This window comes from Scylla paramamosain, unplaced genomic scaffold (assembly GCF_035594125.1).
Source record: "Scylla paramamosain isolate STU-SP2022 unplaced genomic scaffold, ASM3559412v1 Contig2, whole genome shotgun sequence".
In the NCBI taxonomy this organism is placed as follows: domain Eukaryota; kingdom Metazoa; phylum Arthropoda; class Malacostraca; order Decapoda; family Portunidae; genus Scylla; species Scylla paramamosain.
The window spans coordinates 742,013-756,376 of NW_026973667.1; the positions used below are offsets into that span (position 1 = coordinate 742,013).

General features: G+C 41.2%; 2 protein-coding genes across 2 annotated transcripts; one reads left to right on the forward strand and one right to left on the reverse strand.

Moving 5' to 3' along the window:
• LOC135095891 (transmembrane protein 134-like) lies at positions 1 to 2,919 on the reverse strand. The gene is made up of 3 exons (XM_063997034.1): positions 2,707 to 2,919; positions 1,959 to 2,136; positions 1 to 639 (listed from the first exon to the last, which is right to left on the reverse strand). Exons 1-3 carry the CDS (start codon positions 2,899 to 2,901, stop codon positions 461 to 463), a joined length of 552 nt encoding a protein of 183 aa, XP_063853104.1. The 5' UTR covers positions 2,902 to 2,919; the 3' UTR covers positions 1 to 460.
• A 479-nt stretch (positions 2,920 to 3,398) lies between these two features.
• LOC135096075 (ubiquitin-like-conjugating enzyme ATG3) lies at positions 3,399 to 7,651 on the forward strand. The gene is given in 6 exon segments (XM_063997308.1): positions 3,399 to 3,649; positions 5,630 to 5,818; positions 6,326 to 6,385; positions 6,387 to 6,462; positions 7,037 to 7,156; positions 7,575 to 7,651. Coding segments are annotated over 5 exon segments (414 nt in total). The 5' UTR covers positions 3,399 to 3,577; the 3' UTR covers positions 7,054 to 7,156; positions 7,575 to 7,651.
• Positions 7,652 to 14,364: the final 6,713 nt, after the last annotated feature.

Consider the following 14,364-nt stretch of genomic DNA (forward strand, 5'->3'; position numbering starts at 1 on the left):
TTATTATTATTATTATTATTATTATTATTATTATTATTATTATTATTATTATTACTTTATTTTTTTACTTTTTTTTCTTTTTTTGAGCTTAAGTTGTGAATACATGTTAGGTTGGCACACACGAACGAACGAACGAACGAACGAACGAACGAACGAACGGACGAATGAACAGAAAGACAAACGAATGAACACACACACACACACACACACACACACAGAGAGACAGCAAAAAAAAAACCACACTCTTTCCTTCCAAAACCCCAGAAAACACTCAAAAACACACTCGAAACACACTCGAAACATTACCACACACCCAAACCCTTTAATTAAACATCCCAAACACACCCAAACACACGTAAAACCCACAAAAAACACCCAAAACACACACATTCCGACCACAAAGACACACAATCCTTTCCGAAAACACCCCAAAAACACCGCAAAACACCGCAAACACACCTTAATTAAACAGAGGAAGGTTGTAGAAGTCATATCCTCGCCTGCCCCACACTGCTAACAATACATAGACCACATGGTAAGCCCCGGGGATGAAGCAGATGAGTCCAGCAATGATAAAAACAGATCCACTTATATTTTCAAGTGGCACAGCTTCCACAGTCACCCCCACTATCAGGAGAACTGTGGGGGAGAGAGAGAGAGTCTTAGGGTGTGTTCGGGTGTGATAGGGGTGTGTTCGGGGTGTGTTCGGGGTGTGTTCGGGTGTGTTAGGGTGTGTGTGTTAGGGTGTGTGTGTTAGGGTGTGGGAGGAAGAGAGACAGATAGAGAAGGAAGGAAAGAAGGAAAGAGAGGTTTAAGATAGAAGGGAGAGAAATTAATAAAGGAAGGAAGAGAGAGAGAGAGAGAGAGAGAGAGAGAGAGAGAGAGAGAGAGAGAGAGAGAGAGAGAGAGAGAGAGAGAGAGAGAGAGAGAGAGAGAGAGAGAGAGAGAGAGAGAGAGAGAGATTAAATAAACATGCAAACACACAAACAAACAAACAAACACACACACACACACACACACACACACACACACACACACACACACACAAGAAGAAAGAGAAAGAAGAAGAAGAAGAAGAAGAAGAAGAAGAAGAAGAAGAAGAAGAAGAAGAAGAAGAAGAAAGACAACAAACACACACACAAACACACAAACAAACGCAGAACAAGAAAAAGAAGGAGAAAAACAGCAAAAAATAAGAGAAAACCAAGAAAAAAACCAACAAATTTAAACAAAACACACACACACACACACACAAACACACAAACAAACGCAGAACAAGAAAAAGAAGGAGAAAAACAGCAAAAAATAAGAAAAACCAAGAAAAAAACAAACAAATTTAAACAAAACACACACACACACACACACAAACACACAAACAAACGCAGAACAAGAAAAAGAAGGAGAAAAACAGCAAAAAATAAGAAAAACCAAGAAAAAAACAAACAAATTTAAACAAAACACACACACACACACACACACACACACACACACACACACACACAAACACACAAACAAACGCAGAACAAGAAAAAGAAGGAGAAAAACAGCAAAAAATAAGAGAAAACCAAGAAAAAAACAAACAAATTTAAACAAAACACACACACACACACACAAACACACAAACAAACGCAGAACAAGAAAAAGAAGGAGAAAAACAGCAAAAAATAAGAGAAAGCCAAGAAAAAACCAACAAATTTAAACAAAACACACACACACAAACACACAAACAAACGCAGAACAAGAAAAAGAAGGAGAAAAACAGCAAAAAATAAGAAAAACTAAGAAAAAAAAAAAATTTAAACAAAACACACACACAAACACACAAACAAACACAGAACAAGAAAAAGAAGGAGAAAAATAGCAAAAAATAAGAAAAAACCAAGAAAAAACAAACAAATTTAAACACACACACACACACACACACACACACACACACACACACACACACACACACTCACCCAGGCCGACCAGCAGCAAGACAAAAGCAGCAGCCACCACCCTCCACTTCTCCCTCACTTTAGGATGTCTGAACCACCACTGGGAAGCCGGTGAGAAACCACCACCACCACCACCACCGCCACCACCACCACCACCACCTTCCCCGGGTATAAGAGAGTCACTGTCCCTGGAGATAGCCTGTGGGGGGGACGGGGGGCAGGGGGCAGGGGGCAGGGGGGAAGAGATAAATAATTGAGGTTAGGTTAGGTTAGGTTAGGTTATTTTAGAGTTTGTCTGTTTGTTTGTTTGTTTTGTTTTGTTTGTTTTGTTTGGGTCTGCCGTCACTGTTCTTGTCGTTGTTGTAGTAGTGGTAGTTGTTGTTGTCGTTGTTGTAGTAGTAATAATAGTAGTAGTAGTTGTAGTAGTAGTAGCAATGACAAAATTTAATTACACCCACAAAAACATTCCTAAAACACTCCCAAACACCCCAAAAACACCAAAAAAACACCCAAAAAACACCCCAAAAAATCTTAAAAACACCCCAAAACACCCAAAAAATTAAAAAGCACCCTCAAAACACCCAAAAACACCCAGAAACACACTACGGGACCCAAAATCTCCTTGAACCTGCCTTGTTCGTTCGTTAGTTCGTTCACCCTAACAGACATACAAGCCAAACACCTTATAACCCTAAAAAATAGCATAAAAACAAAAAAATAAATAAATAAAAACAAAAGAAATAGTCATAAAATAGAGAAATTTCCTCACATCAACATCAGGAACAGTCAGGAGAGAGTGGGGTTGAATTTCTTCTCCCCTGCTCTCCCCGCCTCTCCCCACGTCGTGTCTCAGTGGGGAGCGCTCCGTTGTCGCCCCGTACATGGTCACCACATCCTCAGCGTCTTCCTCAAAGGCGTCCTCAATAGAAAACTTTGGGCGCCCAGAACCTCCCCGCCCTGACATCCTTCCCAGCCCTAATGTTTACACCTGATCGTGACGTCATAGAAATATATTTTTTTCTTAGGTTTGGGGTATTTAAGAGGTGTTTGGGGTTTATATTTGGGTTTTGTTTTATTTTTGGGTGTTTTTTAATGGGTTGTGGTGTTGAATTGGTTTGTTGGTGTTGTTTTTGTATTTTGTGGTTTGCGATTGGGTTAGAAAATAATGTAAATTTTTCTCGGTTTTTGGATGTTTAAAGGAATTTTGGATTATATATTTATGTTTGATAGAATTGTTCACGCTTTTTGATCTACTGTAATGTTGAAATAGTAATCTGATTTTGTTTTATTTAATTTATTTTTCTGCGATTCAGTCTAAAAATATATAAATTTATCAAAATTTTGGGGAAACCATAACTTCAAAAAAACAAACATAACAATAAAAGCTACAAAAACACCAAAAAACACACAAAAACAACAAAAACAAAATAACAAGTAAATATTTAACCCCGTATCTCTCCATGTTATTGAATGAGCCGCCACAAGAGGAGGAGGAAGAAGACCCAAGATTGAGAGAGAGGCGTGACCCAGAACACTTTCATCATATCTCCTCCCCGTGACCTCGCATGACCTCGTGACCCTGAGAGCAGCTAGGTCAGTCCCTCACCTCTAAGTGGAGCGCCGCGCAGCACACAGGCGCCATGCAGAACGTGATAAACACAGTAAAAGGAAAGGCTCTTGGAGTAGCTGAATATCTGACGCCCATATTGAAAGTAAGTGGGTGTGTTTCTCTCTCTCTCTCTCTCTCTCTCTCTCTCTCTCTCTCTCTCTCTCTCTCTCTCTCTCTCTCTCTGTTATTTTTTTTTATTATTTTCTATTTATTTATCTATATAATGTTTGTTGTTATTGTTATTATTATTATTATTATTATTATTATTATTTCTGTTACATATTTCCTTATTTGCGTTGTTTTGCCACCAATGTCTGTGGTAATTACCTTCTCCCAGTTACACCTAATTATTTTGTGTTACACTGTTCAAAATATCAATTACATACATTTATATCCTCGTCCGTTATCATTATTTTGTGTAATTATAAACGGATAAAAGAAAAACTCAACCAATTCTAACCTAACAACCTAAAACACTCCAAAACACACCCAAAACACTAAATAACACTAAAAACGTCAAAAAACTCACTAAAACACCTAAAAAAGACCTTAAAACACACTTAAACACACCCAAACCACGAAATAACACTAAAAACGTCAAAGAACTCACTAAAACACCTAAAAAACACCTTAATATACACTTAAACACACCCAAAACACGAAATAACCTTTAAAACGCCAAAAAACTCACTAAAACTTCCCAAAAACACCTAAAAAACACCTTAAAATACACTTAAACACACCCAAACCACGAAATAACCTTTAAAACGTACAAAAAACTCACTAAAACACCCTAAAAAACATCTTGAAACACACTTAAACACACCCAAACCACCAAATAACCTTTAAAACGACAAACACACCCTAACTTAACCAAACACCTTTAAAACACCCTGAAACACACCCTAACACACCCTAACTTAACCAAACACCCTGAAACACACCCACACACACCCTAACTTAACCAAACACCTCTAAAACATCCTGAAACACACCCAAACACCCAAAAACACACACAAACCTAACCAAAGCTAACCAAATGCACTTAAAACACACCCAAACTCACCCAAACACACCCAGACACACCCAGACACATCCAAACATACTTAAGTACCCTTACAACACTCTTAAACCAACCCAAGACAGACTTAAATCCACCCAAACCAAACCTAACTTAACCTAACACCCCAAAACACACCCAAAACATACCCAAAACACCCAAAAACACACCAAAACACCCAAAAACACCCCTAAACACCCAAAAACACCTCAAAACACCTCAAAACACCCAAAAATACCCCAAAACACAGCAAAACACACCAAAAACACACAAAAACACACCAAAAACACCAAAACACACCAAAAACACCCCAAAAACACACCAAAACACCCAAAAACACCAAAAACACCCAAAAACACACCAAAAACACCCAAAAACACCCAAAAAACACTCAAAAACACATCAAAACACACCAAAACACCCCAAAACACCCAAAAACACACCAAAACACCAAAAAACACCCAAAAACACATCAAAACATCCCCAAAACACCCAAAAACACCCCAAAACACACCAAAAACACCCCTAGACACCCAAAAACACACCAAAAACACCCAAAAACACCCAAAACACCCAAAAACACCCAAAACACACCATCCAAAAACACCAAAACACCCCAAAAACACACCAAAACACCCAAAAACACCCAAAAGCACCCCAAAAACACACCAAAAACACCCCAAAACACAGCAAAACACCCAAAAACACCAAAAACACCCCAAAACACCCAAAAACACCCCATAAACACACCAAAAACACCCCAAAACACCCAAAAACACCCAAAAACACCCCTAAACACCCAAAAACACCCAAAAACACCCAAAAACACACCAAAAACACCCAAAAACACCCCATAAACACCCAAAAACACCCCAAAAACACACCAAAACACACGAAAACACACAAAAACACCCAAAAAACACCCAAAAACACCCCTAAACACCCAAAACCACCCAAAAACACCCCATAAACACACCATAAACACACCAAAACTTCACCAAAACCGACATTTTACCCCTACAGGAGTCGCGGTTCAAGGAGACAGGCGTGCTGACCCCAGAGGAATTTGTAGCAGCTGGTGACCATCTAGTCCACCACTGCCCTACCTGGTGCTGGGCTCAAGGGGACACAGCCAAGATTAAACAATACCTACCACCAGACAAGCAATTTTTAATCACTCGCAATGTTCCCTGCTTCAAAAGGTGCAAGCAGGTGAGAGGGAGAGGGAGAGAGAGAGAGAAAGAGAGAGAGGGAGAGGGTGTCTGTGTGTCTGTGTGTCTGGGTGGGTGTTTATTTGGGTGGGTAGAGAGAGAGAGAGAGAGAGAGAGAGGGGTGTTTTGGATAGAGAGAGGAAGAAAATGTGTGTTTGTCTGTGAGAGAGAGAGAAAGAGAGAGAGAGAGAGGTGTTTTGGATAGAGAGAGGAAGAAAATGTGTGTTTGTGTGTTTGTCTGAGAGAGAGAGAGAGAGAGAGAGAGAGAGAGAGAGAGAGAGAGAGAGAGAGAGAGAGAGAGAGAGAGAGAGAGAGAGAGAGCAGTGTTTTTGTGTGTGTGAATGAGAACAAGAGAGAAATGGAGAGAGAGAGAGAGAGAGAGAGAGAGAGAGAGAGAGAGAAAAAACACACACACACACACACATTCACACAAACACACCACCACCACCACCACTACCACCACCACCACCACCACCACCACTACCACTCCCTCTCTCCCGCCCCGTAGATAGAGTACCACCGCGAACAGGAGCTTGTGTTAGAGAGCGAGGGTGACCCGGACGGAGGCCTGGGTGGACACTCATCACTTCAGCGATTCAGCCTTGCTTGAAGAAAAAGTTGCAGATATGGCCTCTGGAGGACAAGGTAAGGGGGGGAGGGGGTGCGTGTGGGTGTGGGGGGGTGCGGGAAGGGTGTGGGCAGGGGAGGGGAAGGTCGGGGAGGAAAGGGAAGAGCAGGAGGAGGAGGGAAAGAGGAAGATGTACGAGGAAGAGAGGGTGGTTTAACATTATTTTAGCATCTTCCTCTTCCTCCTCCTCTTTCTCCTCCTCCTCCTCCTCCTTCTTCTTCTTCTTCTTCTTCTCCTTCTTCTTCTTCTTCCTAGTTAACTCTTGCACTAGGGAGGTGGACAGAATAGTGGTTGAAAGACTGAGAATACTGGTTAACTCTTGCACTGGGGAGGTGGGTAGAATAGTGGTGAAAGACTGAGAATACTGGTTAACTCGTGCACTAGGGAGGTGGACAGAATAGTGGTGAAAGACTGAGAATACTGGTTAACTCTTGCACTGGGGAGGTGGACAGAATAGTGGGTGAAAGACTGAGAATACTGGTTAACTCTTGCACTGGGGAGGTGGACAGAACAGTGGTGAGAGAAATGAGAAAAGGAAACATCAATTTATCTATCTATCTATCTCTCTATCTATCTATTTAATTCACACAGAGAGAAGAGAAAAGTAATGATGTTGGTGATGATGATGATGACGATGATGATGAAGATGATGAGGAGGCCGCAGACATGGAGGAATTTGAAGAGTCAGGGATGCTGGAACAAGACGACCCGGTGAGTTGTTGTTGTTGTTGTTGTTGTTGTTGTTGTTGTTGTTGTTGTTGTTGTTGTTGTTGTTGTTGTTGTTAACTTAACCTAACCTAACCTACTACTACTGCTACTACTACTACTACTACTTGCTTTCTTCCTCTTCTTCTTCTTCTTCATTCTTCTTCTTCTTCTTCTTCTTCTTCTTCTTCTTCTTCTTCTTCTTCTTTCTTCTTCTTCTTCTCTTCTTCTTCTTCTCTTCTATTCCTCGTCCTCTTTTCTTATTTCTCATTCTTTCCTCCTCCTCCTCCTCCTCCTCCTCCTCCTCCTCCTCCTCCTCCTCCTCCTCCTCCTCCCTCCTCCTCTCCTCTCCCTCCCTCCTCCTCCTCCTCCTCTCCTCCTACCCACCACCATCACCACCACTAACCCTCCTTTACCCCCACAGAGTGCAGTGCAACCACCACCACCACCACCTCCGACCACCGCCACCCGCCGCCGCTGCAGCTGGGGTTGGTGTGGGGGTGGGGGAGGGGGAGAGATCCTTCAGACCCGTACATACGATTTACACATCACCTATGATAAATATTACCAGACACCAAGACTGTGGCTAACTGGTTATGATGAGGTGAGAGAGAGAGAGAGAGAGAGAGAGAGAGAGAGAGAGAGAGAGAGAGAGAGAGAGAGAGGGTGGGGTGGGGCAGTGTGTGTGTGTGTGTGTGAGAGAGAGAGAGAGAGAGAGAGGGTGGGGCAGTGTGTATGTATGTGTGTGTGTGAGAGAGAGAGAGAGAGAGAGAGGGTGGGGCATTGTGTATGTGTGTGTGTGTGTGTGAGAGAGAGAAAGAGAGAGAGAGAGAGGTAGTGTGTGTGTGTGTGTGTGTTTTTCAAGTCTTTTCTTTTCATTCTTGTTTTTGTTATGAGAGAGAGAGAAGGAGAGAGAGAGAGAGAGAGAGAGAGAGAGAGAGAGAGAGAGAGAGAGAGAGAGAGAGAGAGAGAGAGAGAGAGAGAGCATTTACATATTGAAATTGAAAATATTTACAATGTTTAAATATATTTCCTTACGTAAAATCACTACTACTACTACTACTACTACTACTACTACTACTACTACTACTACTACTACTACTACTACTACAGAACCGGCAGCCCTTGAGTGTAGAGGAGATGTATGAAGATTTTAGTCAAGATCATGCCAACAAGACGGTTACAATGGAGGCACACTCGAACCTGTCTGGACCCCCTATGGCTTCTGTTCATCCCTGCAGGTGTGTGTAGTAGTAGTAGTAGTAGTAGTAGTGGTAGTGGTAGTAGTGGTGAGAAAAGTTTACAATTGTTTTATATGTTATTGTTATTATTATTTATTTTTTGTTTTCTTTTTTTTTTTGTTTTTTTTTTAAGTATTTTTCTATTTTTTCTGTATTTTTTAGGTATTTTTTCTAATTTTCCTGCATTTTTTAGTATTTTTTTTCACTTTTTTCATCTACATTTAAACATTCCTTCAGTTAATATGGCATTTCCGGCACATTTATTGACATTCCCCTCTTTCCGAACCTTTATCTTCCTTGCATTCATGTGTGTATGCGTGCGTGCGTGCGTGCGTGCGTGCGTGCGTGCGTGCGTGCGTGCGTGCGAACGTGCGAGCGAGCTAATTTCCTTCACATTAACCTCGTTCCACATAGCCCAAAGCACCCCAGACTAACCTAACCTAACCTAACCTAACCTAACCTAACCAAAGCACCCCAGACTAACCTAACCTAACCTAACCTCTAACCTAACCTAACCTAACCAAAGCACCCCAGACTAACCTAACCTAACCTAACCTAACCTAACCTAACCAAAGCACCCCAGACTAACCTAACCTAACCTAAGCTAACCTAACCTAACCTAACCAAAGCACCCCAGACTAACCTAACCTAACCTAACCTAACCTAACCTAACCAAACCAAACCTAACCTAACCTAACCTAACCAAACCTAACCAAACCTAACCTAACCTAACCTAACCTAACCAAACCTAACCTAACCTAACCTAACCTAACCAAAGCACCCCCAGACTAACCTAACCTAACCTAACCTAACCTAACCTAACCCAGACTAACCTAACCTAACCTAACCAAAGCACCACAGACTAACCTAACCTAACCTAACCTAACCTAACCTAACCTAACCTCCCCTTATTTCTCCCCACAGACACGCAGAGACAATGAAGAAGATATGTGAGACAGTGCTGGAGGGTGGTGGAGAACTTGGCATCCATCTGTACCTCATTGTGTTCTTGAAGTTCATGCAGGCAGTTATACCAACTATTGAATACGATTTTACGCATAATTTCACTCTTTAGTTTGTGTGTGTGTGCGTCTGTGTGTGTGTGTTTGGGGAGGAGGGTGTGTGGTACTAGGGTAGAGACAGGGAGGTGGAGGGAGTCTGGGTGTTTGAGAGAGAGAGAGAGAGTGTGAGATGGGGAGGTGTTTGGATGTGTCAGAGAAAGAAAGAGAGAGAGAGTTTTCATAGCTTTTTAAATTTGTTTTTCTTTTGTTTTCTTTTTTTTGTTTGTTTTGTTATTTTTTTTATTTGTTTTTGTTATTCTCTCTCTCTCTCTCTCTCTCTCTCTCTCTCTCTCTCTCTCTCTCTCTCTCTCTCTCTCTCTCTCTCTCTCTCTCTCTCTCTCTCTCTCTCTCTCTCTCTCTCTCTCTTATTTTCGTGATTATTATTTTATTACCATTATCATTATTGTGTGTGTGTGTGTGTGTGTGTGTGTGTGTGTGTGTGTGTGTGTGTGTGTAATACGCACATACATGACGTGTACATTATTAAAATTACTATTATTATTATTTTTTTTTATTTTTTATTTTTTTTCAGATAATTAAAATAGTTGATGTAATAAAAGCTCTCTCTCTCTCTCTCTCTCTCTCTCTCTCTCTCTCTCTCTCTCTCTCTCTCTCTCTCTCTCTAAAAGGTGATATAAAAGATGATAGGGATAGAATTATATGTATATTTATGCATTAATAGCTCTTATGCAAAGTATACATACATACATACATACATACACTTCAGAGCATCCCATGTATAGACTAGACCTGAAATACATATGATTTAATTTGTTTTATTTATTTATTTTTTTATATTTTCTCGTTTATTTTCTTTTTTTCTTTTTATTTTTTATAAGTACAATAATCAGGGCGTGAAAAGGTACGATGTTTTGAAATTTGTTTTTTATTACTGCTTGTTTCCTTTTTTTTTTATGACTATTTTTCTTGCAGATTTATTGATGTTTTCGTAGAAGTACAATAATTGGTTTCAAAATTGTATGAAGGTTTGAGAAATTTTAGTTATCATCGTTGTTCTTCCATGTTATTATTATTATTTTTTTGTTCCCAAGTACAATAATTCACCTTAAAATCCACGAAGGCAAGAGAAATTCGAATTACTACCAATTATTCAAGTTGTTAGGATTAAGTTCAATATTCTCGTCATTATTCAGAAAAAAATAGAAAATACAGTTATTTCACCGGATATTAAATGTATATTCATAGCAGATAAAAAAAAACTGGCTATATATATATATTTGTATAAACTATCATAAATTAACATTAAGATATAAGGCAGAAATTATAGATTTTCCATTATTCTTTTCATTTCGGGAAGATGTCGGCAATATTTCGTTTCAGGAAAATGACTGACGTTTCCGAGTTTATTTTAAAAGCTGTCCTGTTTAAATAATGTTTTTTGGGTTAAGTCATATGCTGTGTTTCTCTATCCTATTAATTTAAGGTAACAGAATATTCTTTTAACCGTAACAGACTCCTAAGTTACTGGGGAGCTTTAAGAGAAGGTTAGATTTAAGAAAGGGGATGGTACGCAGATATATTTCAAACGGGCTGCCACGTGTAGGCCTTATTTATGTTATTATGTCCTTGTCACTGCTTATTGGTGGCCAGATAAACTCAATATGCATTAACATACTGCAAAGATTATTATTATTTTTCTTTTCTATATTTTCTTTATAATTGGGAGCCCGCGGAGACGAGTACCAATATATTTACATGCATTTGGTAGATAATTTTTTTTTTTTCTATTTATTTCTTTTCATTGTTTTTTTTTTTTTTCTTAGTCTGGTTCTCTTGTATATATGAAAAGAAAAAAAAAATATCAATCAAATATGAGATTCTATTAAATTCATCTTTTTTTTTATGTATGTATTTATTATTATCATTATTATTATTATTATTATTATTATTATTATTTATAGAACGTATCATAGTATTCGCTCTTCTTGCAGTAAGGTGGAGGCAGATTAGGCTAAACAGCTACGTATATTATTAAATTTTGCAGTGATGGAGTAAGGGACAATGATGGCAGCCGTTGAATGACTGTAGGGGAGGCCAACATGCACTCAGGCAAAGAGGGGGAGCCGAACTACTGAGACATTCAGATATTCTAGTAAAAAAAATAAAATAAAAAAAAAAGTGACGAAATTAGAAGAGTTCCTGGTTGCCTCGCCGCCCAGTGCTCCAGACAGCCTCACTCCGACAATGTATTTTTGCTGAATTTTCTAAGGTTTTGAGGAATTACTGTGTATATTAATCATGAGGTCGCAAGGAGTTATGTATTTCAATAATCTGATTACTGTTTGCTTGTGTAAGTCATTAATCTCTCTCTCTCTCTCTCTCTCTCTCTCTCTCTCTCTCTCTCTCTCTCTCTCAATGGCAAAATGTTGTGGTTGGTTAGTGTTGGGCTTATCATTTATCAGCGCTTTCACTTTCATCTTTTCTCCAAAGCTGAGACAAGCAATGGTGACGCAACAAGGCGTGATGGCTGGCACGGGGGACTGTGATGGCTGGCACGGGGGACTGTGATGGCTGGCACGGGGGACTGTGATGACTGGCACGGGGGACTGTGATGGCTGGCACGGGGGACTGCCAAGCTGAAAGTCGTGTGGTTCGATTCTCTGTTGTCAGCTTTTATTCTCTGGTGAGGCTCATGGCGATGATGTACAGCGTGAACAGTACAAGCATCTCCACACTGACACAATCACTCATCTTGAAGGTGTGGGCATCACCACCTTGTTTCCCACCAGACTGGCTGCACCACATTGTCCCCTCAAGCGCTTCCCTGTCACTGTCGCCTCACCTCTGCCTCAAGGCCGGGGGCACACCAGCGACTCTCACGTGGTGGCGGGGATGTGGCTCTCCATAAGTTTGCATTGTTTAGAGGCCGTCCCGCGCACACGAGCGTCTGTGGCAAGCGACTGTGGCAAGCTGTGGCTCAACCCCGCCCCGCCGCAGCGTGGCGCGACTTTGTGTGGAGGACCCGCGCACGCGAACGACTGTGGCTGAACAAGGAACACTTGACGGCACGCTGCGGGCAGGCACGCACCAAACGCTGAGGAGTGACCTCATTTTCTTCTTTACATCTGTAACGAAGTAGCAGCTGCGCACCAGCCAGCCAGCCAGCCTGGGCTCACCTTAACCTCACCACTGGAGTGAAAAGTACAACAAATCTCCTGCCAGGTTAAACAAACATAAAACATACAAATAACACTTTAATGGATATCAAAATAAATCAATACACAACTCGTGTAAACTCACAACAAAAAGAAATAACTAAATAAAACTTCCAGCTGAGGGACACGACGGGTAAGTCTCGTTGACACAAACGCTTGTGTCCCCTGCTGCCAGTGATGACAGGCGCCTCTCTCTTGTCACCACAGACTGATAGGGCTCAGGGTGGCCACACACGACACCACTCCTCCAGCAGACAGGCACACACTGCAGAAGACGGCTGAGGCTACGGTTCTCAATGATCACCGTGAAACTCGTGCAACACACTCATGGCGCACTCTAATCATCCTCTCTCCCGCTCCCTACATTTCATTAACATCAAACACTTTGGCCAACAATATCTTCACGCTGAAACACACCATCACGTACCTGCTGTGCTGACAAAGCCACACAGACCTCTAAAGCAACGCCTCGTGTCCTTGTTCCACGCCAAAATCCATTCCCTTCCAAAACAGACACTTGCCGTCACACCGCACGCTAAGCGGCTGGACATCACGATGCGTCTAGCTCTGCCTGACTCCTCACACATCTCATGTACACCAATACCATGGATACACTGGCTACGGATCGATTCATTATTAAAACTGAAGATGGGGCAGCAACATGAGACGTACGCGGGAGTGACTACACAAATAAAGCTGCAGAAGCCAAGGCGTGGAGGGTGTGCCACAGTGGCGCGTGCCCACACACACACGGGCGACTCTGTGGTGCGGGGCAGTCAAGACACAGTTGTTTAAAATATATGCTTCAATGTGTTGACCTCAGCCTGGCGAACACAAAATCGGTCGTGTGCTCCAGGCCTAATCCAGAAGACACCAAGAATCAATAAAATCATAGTTTCATAATCATGTTACCTTTGCTTCAACACTGTGATCGAATTTCCGTGCGCTATCGTGGCGTAACGGATAGCGCTCCTGACTGGGAGGCGGAAGGTCCCATGTTCGATCCCCCAGTAGGTGCATGTTATTCTGTGGCGAAGCTCCTGCCAAAGATGTGTATTGTATGCAGTTCAATCATGTCCACACTATGAAAGTGGTGAAGCTATGAAAATGGTGAAGATTCTGCCTAAAAAGTGAAGATTCTGCCTAAAAAGTATATCGTATGCAGTTCAATCATGTCCACACTGTAAAAGCGGTGAAACGGTGAAGCTGCTGCCAAAGATGTTTATCGTATACAGTTTAAGCATGTCTACACTATATTAGAGGCACCTCAGGCGCGCGGCGAATTCTGGCCAGGATCCACTCGGGGTAACGGTTCCAAATATCAAAACCAAGCCTGCCATTGGAAGAGACTCTGTTCTAGCCTTAATAACACCGGGGAAAAGTAGAAACGGAGAAAATAATTGGATCTTGGACAGAATTCAAAGCCCGTGTGTCTGAGAACCTCGGGGCACAACAAGGCATGTGTTTACCACCACGCATGCTTTACCACGGCGACCACACGGAGATTAATTGAAATATCGTATAAACATAACATAAATCAAAGACCATAGACATTATTGTAACAAGAAACTAACACTATACGTAAGAAAGTGTAACCAATCATATATAGTAAACAGTTTAAGAATTCTCAGACTAAATAGACATTATTGTAACAAGAAACTAACACTATACGTAAGAAAGCGTAACCAATCATATATAGTAAACAGTTTAAGAATTCTCAGACTAAATTAGACCAT

Excerpts from the sequence above, each read along its gene's own strand:
- LOC135095891 (XM_063997034.1), bottom strand. The coding sequence starts at position 2,901 with ATGTCAGGGCGGGGAGGTTCTGGGCGCCCAAAGTTTTCTATTGAGGAC. Across the intron at positions 2,137-2,706 it reads TGACTGTTCCTGATGTTGAT|GCTATCTCCAGGGACAGTGA; the intron begins GTGAGGAAATTT and ends TCCCCCCCACAG. Across the intron at positions 640-1,958 it reads CTTGCTGCTGGTCGGCCTGG|TTCTCCTGATAGTGGGGGTG; the intron begins GTGAGTGTGTGT and ends TCTCCCCCACAG.